Here is an 11,420-nt window from a genome sequence, read left to right as displayed (position 1 = left end):
GGACGAATCTTTACTTATAATCATCTGTTTAATAAACTTTTTTGTTGTAGTTACCTTTTTAATTTAGTCTGTCCTAATTCAAATTCTATATTGTAGATAATTACTGTATCCATATTTACCGACTAATACTCTTTAATACTCTTTATCTTATTGTTAAACAATATAAATTTACAAAATCTTTGATATCATCGCAAACTCTACGATTTCAATGTATTGCATACATGTTTTATTTTGATGTTTATGTGCGTTGTTCTGTTTATTGTAATCAACATCATTATAATATGTTTTATATTATCGTACGTTCAAACGTGTTAGATACTCAATATGTATACACTAATCTGATTAGATAGCTCTAGCTTTTGTTAAAAGCTTTGAATTGTACGATGAACGATCTGATACGGTTATAGTATATTGGGATATAACATCCATTATTAAGTAATAATACAATAATTATATTTATAGCGTTTGTTAACTTTTACTAGACAAAAATAATTAATATTTTCTTTCAAAAATAAATACAATTATAGCAAAAACATATCCAACACATAAAACAACAAAACAAAGTTTTAAATCATCCAAAGAAAACGGTTGATATTCATCAGTAATAAAACTATTTCTTTCATAACGCTGACTATCTTTATCCCATTTTAATATAAGTCCAGAATCGGTCATTCGTAACAAATACTCATTAAATCGATCAAGTAAAAGAAAATTTTTATTAAAAACCATCCAAATAAAATAAATCGTTAACGTTTTGAATTGATACAACCTTAATCGACCTGACGACTCCGTATAATAACTATCCATTAAATAATTTATTTGTTTTGTATTTTTAAAAACGGAAAAATCTCTTTTAAACGCCGTTCGATTAACACATTCTTCGTTCAATGGACACGTAATCCATTTTTTATAGACCAAATCGGATTGTGAGTTGCCCGTGTTATAAAAAACGTTTCGTAACGACCAAAATCCACCCAACTCTAAATCGCTTTTGAGTAATTCATCGACGTTTGTGATTTGCGTGTCGAAAGTAGGTTTCGTCAGAAACGAAATTAACAAACTTTGATACGTACAATTTATGATAAAACAATACATAGCCCATAACACGAATAATAATCTGAGTAATATTAATTTTGGTTGTGTGTTAAATGCAGAAAAAATTATGCACCATATCTTGAATGCGCTATCGATAAGTGTTTCATCGTTTGAATTATTTTCGTATTTAGTGATTAACCACCACGTTGCGGTGATAAAAAGTCCGGAAATTATAAGTAAAATCCATGTGGTTCGATCGAAAATTAATATAAAAGTTTCCCAACCAGCTATTTTTTGTGCTGAAGGTGTGTAGAAAGTTAAAAATGCGTTACTGTAAGGAATTGTTGGTGAAAAATCTTTGTAATAAGTTTCATTTGCCATCACCATTCCAATTATTAAATCAACTTCTTTTTCAAATAATCTTTTATATAACATTGTAAAACTTCCATTAAATAATATTCCACCCCAATTCAGTTCTTTATGTGGGACAAAATCAATTTGATATTTCAATTCTTTTCCAAGTTCTTTCAATAATACAATTTCATATCCAGGATTTTTGTTATCATCAACATTTATTACGTAAGGTTGTATGTTAACAGCAAAAATCTTTAAAGTACAATTAAAATAATCGCTTATTGGTTTATTTTTCGAAAATTCATCACATGTTGTATTATAAATCGTTGAAGAAATATTTTGACCACATCTTTCGAGTGGTTTATATGAAAATAAGGTGTTTTGATGCACTACGATTACGTTGATTATAAAGAAATTGTAAAGAAGTTGAAATAAATCTTCAATTTGAATTGTGTCCGGTGAATGTATCAGAAATTTTGTGCTACTTGACCACGAACATTTCCAGTTTTTAAAGAATGCTTCTATTTCTTGCAAATCGATGATGAAGAAAATAAAAATGTTCCATACGCTGCAAAGTAAAGGTGGATTATTCCCAACGTTTAGAATTAACTGTGAATTTTCAGCAATATTTTCTACAGAAGATAAATTTTTTGAAATGTACAACCAAGTTTTTAAAAAATTTAAATTTGAACAAATTAATAATGATGAACTTAGTATTTCCAATTCCATTTTTTTATGTGTAGAGTGTACCGATGGAAAAATTTGTTAAAGATTTCTATAAAATTTTGGTTTATATCTTCATAGAAACTGCTTCTAATCTTTTATTTGTATGGGAAATGGACGAAAATAACAGTGGGTAGATAGTGATTTACCAATTTTTAACAAACCCAGGTATTTTAGTAAATTTTAGGGTTAATGTAAAACGTAATTGAAAATCGAAATGTAATTTATATTTAAATCCTAACCAGTTATGATCTAGGAATACCATAACAAAAGGTTTCTAATTTATCCTAGGATGCATAACTTATCAGGTAAATAGAGGTTTTAATCATTTAGATATGTCCTAAATACATCTTTATTTTAGCAAATTGCTTAGTTAATTATGATTTTATTAGGTATTTAAATCGGATCTTCCATGTCTGTGCCAATAATTCGTACAAAAGGAATCTTCCCTTGTTAATAGCAAATTAATTATTGACGCTTAGAAAATGATTCTCTATGGGTGACTATGAAAAAATATTGTTCATCATCATCACTCAACTCTCTGTGTCCACTGCTGGGCATAGGCCTCCCTTATTTCCGCCCATTTCTTCCTGTCCTGTGCTGCCTGATCCAGTTATTAGCAAATCTCTTGATGTCGTCCGACCATCGAGTTGGTGGCCTCCCACTACTCCGTTTGTCAGCTCGAGGTCGCCATTCCAACAGCCTTTTCATCTGTTCTTCGGGCTGTGTGTCCAACCCAATTCTTTTTAAGTCTGGCGATTCGAGAAATGACGTCTGTAACGCCTGTTCTTCGGCGCAAGTTCTTATTTCTAACCTGATCTCTTAGCGATACTCCGAGTATTAACCTTCCATTTTACGCTCTGTTGTGCTAAGCCTGTGGGCTGTGATGTTATGGCCAAAGTCAACGTTTCAGCCCCATAGGTCATGACCGGCAACACCCACTGATCGAATACTTCTCCTTTTAGACATTGGTAGGTTCAACTCTCGCAGCATCAGTTAATGTCACCGAGATAGTCAGAGTTAGAGTTAGAAATTATCAACAGTCAACACATCCGCAAAACGTAAGTTCCAGTCCAGTCTAAATATTGTTGTATGTGCTAATTTCTGTATAAACTCATAATAGAAGTAGATAGGTATAATACAGGCAATAAAAATTGCGCATAGAAGTATACGTCTATATTTCTATAAGATGACCATAATTGCAATATGAATCAATACAAAAAATAACGACGAAGAAACAAATTTAAGAAACTCTAAGATTTTTTCAAGGTTTCAAAGTTATTCTTTATTATTACTATAGTTGAAGCGTACACAAAATTACGCTAAGGAACCGAGACAAGACACTTCCTGAAAAATAAATTTATTTTTCCTCAATATCCGTATACAAGCAAATTAGTAAGTTGCATCCGAAATCATTTTGAAGGCATAAGACCCAGAAGTTTTTTAAAAACATTCCCATAAAATATTCAGCGTTACAGCGCATTTTTGCTTAAACAACTACAGATTAAGTGACCAAACGTTGATGGTTATTAATTTGATCAGTTTTGAAGGCAATCTACATTAGACACGGTACTTCCACCTCATTGTCTGATTTTTTGTTGTTTGATGTAAGAAAAACTTGACACTTGACCAAGTTCGATCAATACTAATTACACTAGTTAACAAATTTATACTCTTTTTCTGCATCTGCTTTGCAAATGAGTGGAATTTACTAATTTTAAGATGCTGAGTTCATTGATAAAATCAGTTTTTGTTTATTACGTCACATTTTTTTTTTTGGTATTTACAAAATGTGACAACAAGAACCCAGCATCGTACGGTTCCAGCGACCTTGATAGCGGTGTTCCATCGTAAGGATCTCTTTTGGTGAAAGCGTTCATTTTAAGCTCATCGCTTACAGCACCCATATTTTCCGGCAAGAAATGAAGGTGTGAGTGTAAAAGGTGAATTTTAAGCAACATTTAAATCCCATATTCTTGTAGCTGATCAACAAATCATTCACAATAGAAACAGTTATCATCTTTTCTGTCGCCCAAAAAGCCCGGTTGTTTGCCCCCCAAACTGCTTTAAAAGATAAAAATTCGATATTTATGAGTTTGGTATCAAAGGCTGGATCTTTCAATAATTTTCTTATTTGTGGCCTAACAAATATTCCTTGTTTCAACTTTGCTTCACTCAATTTGGGAAACTTTTTTTCAAATGATTGCAGGCTTGTCCTCCTTTATCCAAAGCTTTTATGAAGTTCTTCTTAAGGTCCAACTTGCTATGAGGCGAAGGTAACAGATTTTGTCGGGCTTAATGAATGAAATATTTTTCACATTTTCTTTTGCAGCAACATATGAATTTCTTATAGGCCATTTCTTGACTCTATAGTGGTTCTTACAGTCACTGCTGTCCCATAGGTACAAAAGCAGCAATATTTCTGAAAACCTGTAAGGGTTTACTGTGTATTGTATATTTAGGATCTATTATATCAATAACAAATCCATGAAAATAACATACCAGCATACGCTTTGACCATGCTGCCGAAATATTTAACATGCGCGAATCGAACATATTTGATAACTAAACTACAACCAAATCAATTAAATTCTATACAGAACCTTAACCCTTTGTGTCATGACGGTACCTTAAAGTACCGGGAGTTTTAAACACTCATTTTAAATCATTTTAAAAAGAAAGCATTGAGCTTTAATTTAAAATAAGTCTCATTCCTTAATTTCAATAAACACGGCTTCCAGGAATTTTTAAATTAGCATCTTTTCTGACACTTTTAGGTTATACGAAAATGTAAGTTTTGTTTCAACATTCCTTTTCTTAAAATTTTTCCGATCCAACCCAACGGTTAATATAGATCATTTTAAAAAGAAAGCATTGAGCTTTAATTTAAAATAAGTCTCATTCCTTAATTTCAATAAACACGGCTTCCAGGAATTTTTAAATTAGCACCTTTTTTAACACTTTTAGGTTATACGAAAATGTAAGTTTTATTTCAACATTTTTTTTCTCCATATTTTTGTGATCCAACACAATCATTATTATACATCATTTTAAAGAGAAAGCATTGAGCTTTCTATTTATTTAGAATAAGTCTCATTCCTTAATTTCAATAAATACGACTTCCAGGAATTTTTAAATTAGCATTTTTTTTAGGTTATACGAAAATGTTAGTTTTAACTCAATACTCTTTTTCTCAATATTTTTCTAATTCAACCCAACGATTATTATACAGCGATTTAAACAGAAAGCTTTAAGCTTCAATTTAAAATAAGTTTCATTTCTTAATTTCAATAAACACGGCTACCAGGAATTTTTGAATTAGCTCTTTTTTGACACTTAGATTATGCGAAAATGTTAGTTTTTGCTCAATATTTTTTTTTCTCAATATTCTATCAGATTTTCGTCGTTCTGTAGCTACAGGTCTGATAAATAAATATTCAAATTTACTGCATCCACGAAATGTCGTAGCGCAAGTTAAAAAGAAAGAGGAAATTGTGAAAACTGTTCTGCTAAAGCTAGACCCCACTCAAAATGTACTGCGTGCAATGTTTATTTAAGTTGTAATGAAAGAAAGATCTGTTTTTCTGAATATCATAATGTGATTTAGCTAAAGCAAGTGTTACTTATTTTCTAACGTAATAAAAAATGTATTATTTTTATATTGGCAATAAAAGTTTTTGTTTGTTGCAACATCACTAAAATACTCCTATATTTTAATGGGGAACTCTCAAGTACCATTTTCCCCCTGGAATAGGAGGATTGCATATTTTGCTAAAATTGATTCCAAAGGCCTTTACTGAGTGTATTTTGATAGCGTTTTAATTCTGTCACAAAGTTTCAAAATTTTTGACTTCTTGGGACACAAAGGGTTAATGAGGAAGCTAACTTATGCAATTATTATTACTCAAATTCTAACAGATTTAACACTTCAACGTCTTGGAGAAAACTGATTTATTTCCATTAGTAGCTAGGCAATCATTACAATTATAACTTTTCCGACAACGACTTGTTCCGTTGAGTTTTAATACATTGAGAAGAGTAAAGTTGTGACTCACGTTTACAACAACATAAACTGTGTCAATCATATTGATAAATTTTGCAAAGATGTCTTAGAAATTTTTGCACAGATTCCAAAGAAGTTAGTTTTTGTGTTTTACGGAAAAGATGGGAAGTAAAAGATATTACAACTAGAAAAATCTAAGATTTTATAAGTAATTGACTTTTTAATAAGAAAACCAAAGACATAATTTGTTTTAAAGAACTTATAAATAATGCAACAAATTTAATAATAAACACTGAGCCAATTTATGCCAGCAATTTAATGCAAAACAGTTGCATGTTCTGGACGCATATTTTGACAACTATATAGAAAATTTGTGTGCTTCGCACCATGTCAAAAGAATGATCATATCATTCGTGGTTCTTTTACACCAACATCAAAATTTCCTCACATCTATTATTGACAAGTTACAGAAAAACTTTTGTCTTTATTGAAGTTTATAGATAAAAAGGCAGCCTTCATTAATTGGCTGTATGAAACAATTTTGTTAATACAAAAAATGTAATTTCCGGCCCATTAGACATATTGAACAATATTGAAAAAACTTCTTTGTTCCACAAACTATCCAACAATTTGTAGAATGTCCCTTTTTATCCACAAATTTGGCATCATTTAGGTACAGTAATCAGAACTCCGGATTCACAAACAAATGGCAACCTAAGAATTCTATAAAATTATTGCGTTTCTTGGTCTATTATGTCTAAACAAACATGATCCATATTAAATAGTATTTTATTTACTATAATAACATTATGTATCATCATAAGAAACTGATTTCCACTACCTAGTACTTCAGGTCATATATCGTATGACCTCCAAATCGTAACTTTGTGATAAAAACATGAACAGAAGTAAAAGAAACCACTGGAATACGTCACTAGAAACACTAAAATCACGTTTTGTAATTATGGGTATAAGTTTTGGACTCAAACTGTTGAGAACTTACACCTGGTTAATAAAACGTATGTAAAACAATGAGTAAATTAATAGCATGCAGCAATGAAATTATATGAATTTACACAGTGACCAAAAATGCATGTGTTTGACCAAGAATGTCTTGCTACTCAGAGCCTATTCAAAGGTAATTAGCCACTTTCATTGCTCAAAAAGAAAAATACAACATTATTTGTGTTCTGACAAAAGAGTTCGAGTGGAGAATGAAGATTAAATTTTTTCATGATATACTCAAATCTAAAAACCATTGCCATTTTAGTTTAAAAATTTTCATAAACATCTTTTTTTAATATTGATATTGAAATGATTTGTAATGATCAATACTTTAATAATTGATTAAATTCATATCTTCTGCATCTTTTTAACATTTTTCATAACGATTAAATTAAACTGAAAAGGTGAACATATTTACAGAAATCTCTTTTTGTTTTCTGTTAAGGTGTGAAAAGTTTGGACAACCACTTATGCTTACCGGTTAGAGTAAGCGTTAATTGATTATCAATAATTGTCGTATATCGTGCGACCCTTTAAACGCTGCGTACATACACGTGGATTTTTGTGGTGTTACGCCCCTTTTTGCAGAAAGAGGGTGCGTACTTTAAAGCACGAAAATGTTTCCAGGAGCAACCGATACAAACACATCAAGACATTGATTTTCTTCTTTCCACCCCGGACGACTGGTTACAACTAGAAAATAATCTATACGAAAAACTGCGCCATGGGGGAGTATTTTATGGCTAAATTTCGGTTTTATTGCCAACAAAAGCAATAAAGATTAATCGCATATGATCAAATTTTATGGTAAAATTTTTGAGTCTATGTTTAATAATAGACGTGAGACATTAATTTATTGTTTTATATCTGTTGTACCATCTATTGCATAATGTTCCAAATTCATAAAACAGTTCAAATACATTCAATAATCACTTTTTTAAATTGTTGTGTCATACTAATTTAAAAACAAAATTAGAATGTGTGAAAAACATTTCGTATTTGTTATAATAACTTCTGATAATTCAATTAATAAGAAATGGAAGATTTTTATGTATATGAAAAGGATTTTGCTTTGTTAGGCACAGTTTTTGCGAAATAGTGGAAAATGTTTAAGGAAGAAGACATGGATCATGTTCTCTAAGATGAAAGTTTATGCCAACAGGGATGAACAACATGAGAATAAACTACACAGTACACTGCAAATTCAGAACTTATAAAGTCGGAGGCAGCTCATTTTTGATAATCCTCAGTGTAGTCATCGTCGAGTTCCTTCATAAATTAAATGAAATATTTTCAGAAATGATATTTACTGTTCATATAAAGACATTCTACATCCATAAGATCCTTTTTCAGAAAATTTTCACTTTTATTTTGAGGGAAAGATCTACTATCAGCAATAAATATATTTTGAAACAGGATAAATTATTTGGAATGAACTAGTACAGGCTAACAAGTCGAACATTATCAAACAAAATTTACTCCAAACTCGGATTCAACGTGTTTCTGGTTTTGAGTTTTTGTTGATAAAATATTTCTAACAATCAATGTAGAGGGCATAAAAAAGACATTAATAAAATCAACTGTCTTTAGTTTATTAGAAATTGAACCACCCGGTATTCCTCCTGAGCAAGAAGCACCGAACTCAAACTTTAAATTGTTATACATACTTTTCATGGAATCTCTAACGAGAAATCTTTCAAATAGTCATTAACAATATTAATCCTTACCGATTAACGGATTATAAATTGCAAGTTGCAGTGAATTGATTATGATATTCTTTTTACATTTTTGATTATGTTGAACTTTAAATGGTTTTGTCGATTTTGACCGTCTTACGTATGGTCAACGTATGGTAAGATGTCTACAATCTTTAAATTGGATAGATATAATATCACGAAAGTGCATAATAGGTGTTTACAATTTTTTCTGCTTCTGCAAACTGTCAGTGACTTCATTGATTGTTATTGAAAATAGGAATTCTTCCAATGCTGGGACAGTCGATATGATTTTTGTCTATGGCCTCCCCAACGGAAATGAAATTGCAAGGTTGTCCATTGAAACTACACGATATTTGGACATCTAATCCAAATACCTGTATGATGGCATCTAACCTTGCTGTGACTAAAATCGCATTTCATAAGCGTATGGACCGATATTTCTGGTAATCACCTCCTAAGATAATGAAAATCTCTTATAAAGTGTGTTTTGTGTTTTCTTGTATACTGTTGTAACATTTCTTAGTGATTGCCACTTTAAGAATTTTCATGAATATTTGCCTTTAAGTCTTTTATGGGCGATTAATATTAACTTTGCTTTCAAATGTCCCTTCAAAAAAAATGTAGTGCGGTCAAATCGGAATGTGGCAGTCACGCAATATCTCCATTATTGAGAGTTCCACACGATGTGTAACATGTAGCGCCATCCTGCTGAAACCAGAAGTTTCTACGCCAAGTTTTTTCAACTGTAATTACAGAATTTACTAGTTGACCAATTTTGACCATTTCCTAATATGCAGACTGCTTAGATTCTAAACATAATAATCAGTTATGAAAATGTGTAAAGCATTGTATGTATGTACAATATCTGTAAAATGGTCGCAATATTTGTCCTTTTCAGTTTGTCTTTACTAATAATAAAGCATTATGTGATTTTATTGAAGAAAAGTTTAGGTAATATGTAGTTTCTGGACAGTACTGAGTACTCAGGTTAGCCCTTTCTCTTGTCAGAGTTGTCAGAGCCCCAATTTCGAAGTCTTCATATGTGACGATTTTTAATATATAAGAATTTTAACATTTTTTAATATAATCGGGTACTAACTGATGGTCTAGGGTCAGATGGGTTTTCCAAGAGTTTAGAAATCGCTGTGTTTTGGTTAATTTAGATTACTAGATTTATATGAAATACACGGACCTCGTAACTTTTATTTAGCACTAAACTAACAACATTTGCACACTGTTCTGAATAATATAGTGAGTAGTACACTTTCGGTTAAACAATTGTAAGTGTTCTTTTTCTAATACATCAAAACCGGTGATAAAGTCGTTGGTTTGCAGAGTTCATATCATCAAAAAATTCAATTTTTTCTTTAACCAAATGAGTGTGTCCGCTTTTAAATGCTAAGGTTGTAAACCCCATTCTTATCACATCATACAAGAAATCAAAACTAGAGTTACGCATGAGGTTCAACCGTATTAAATTTCCATCCTTTCGCTCTCAAACCAGCAACTACATTCAATCTGATCCAAAAATCTATCCCAAGAATTAATATATGCCGACATTCAGGAACAACTACATATCTATATAAGTTTTTCCAATCCTTGTAAGTTAACCACAGAACGTAGGATACTTTGTCCTTTCACCAAGCGATTGAGATATCGTGTATGGTATACATAGCAATGCTAACACAGGCAATAAAATAAGATGGTGCTAGATTAAGGCATAACCAGACAAAATGACATACAGTTGAACGTCTAATTGTAAGTCAGTCTGCTCAAACTGATAAGACCACTAAAGTAACTAATACAATAAAAAAACACTTTATAAAACTACTTTATGTTGTTTCACACAAAACCATAATTTTCTTTTTTATCTTTTCTTGATTATTCATTTCTTTTGTTATCTTAATTTTCAATACTTTCTTTTTGACAAAGAACCATTCCTGTATAAGCTATCTCAAGTTCGGGATACGTTTGATTGTAAAAAAGGTCGCATATAATTATCACAGCTGTAGTTGCCACTACCCATATTTAATGATGTTCTTGCGGTTCGTGAACTGTCCCTTAACTTGGGTTGGTTGTCGTAGGTGCGTATCATTTTAAGTCTAATCCGTTGTTGAGAATTACCTATACTTCGTGTATAGGATAAAGTAAAAAGTTTTAGTATGTAGCATGAATGGAATTGATAAAATAAGTTGCTTCCTTCCATGCAATAAGTATAGTCGTGTATGGTATTTGACATCACTACACCATCGCAATTTATCCGTTGTTATATGCAAAATGCTGGCAACTAAAATATTTACTGGCTGTTTACGTTTTGTTAATATATGATGACCACTAATTTATTCTAATCCTTACACCTAAGTATACTCAAACCAAATATTGTTCAAACCTATATTCATTGATTTCCGTAATGACCAACTAAATGTTCTAGAAAAATAAAAATTTCAAACGATAATTGGTGCTTTTGTCCCCACAAATCACGTTCATTGTATTCCCTTCCTTAGCAGGTAAGGTGATTAATGATATAAGAATATTTAAGTACGACTTAACATAACAACTATTTTTAAATACGATTAATGACG

The 11,420-nt window shown here is 31.1% G+C and overlaps 1 protein-coding gene across 1 annotated transcript; it reads right to left on the bottom strand.

Annotated features, from left to right (window-relative positions):
* Positions 1-492: 492 nt before the first annotated feature.
* Positions 493-2,118, bottom strand: LOC111413780 (Ionotropic receptor 87a). The gene has a single exon (XM_071197011.1). The coding sequence runs from the start codon at positions 2,116-2,118 to the stop codon at positions 493-495; it is 1,626 nt and encodes a 541-aa protein (XP_071053112.1).
* Positions 2,119-11,420: the final 9,302 nt, after the last annotated feature.

The sequence above is a fragment of the Onthophagus taurus genome, chromosome 1 (genome assembly GCF_036711975.1).
Source record: "Onthophagus taurus isolate NC chromosome 1, IU_Otau_3.0, whole genome shotgun sequence".
Lineage (NCBI taxonomy): Eukaryota > Metazoa > Arthropoda > Insecta > Coleoptera > Scarabaeidae > Onthophagus > Onthophagus taurus.
The sequence above is the reverse complement of the archived record's forward strand: the minus strand, read 5'-3'. Positions and strand labels throughout refer to the sequence as shown.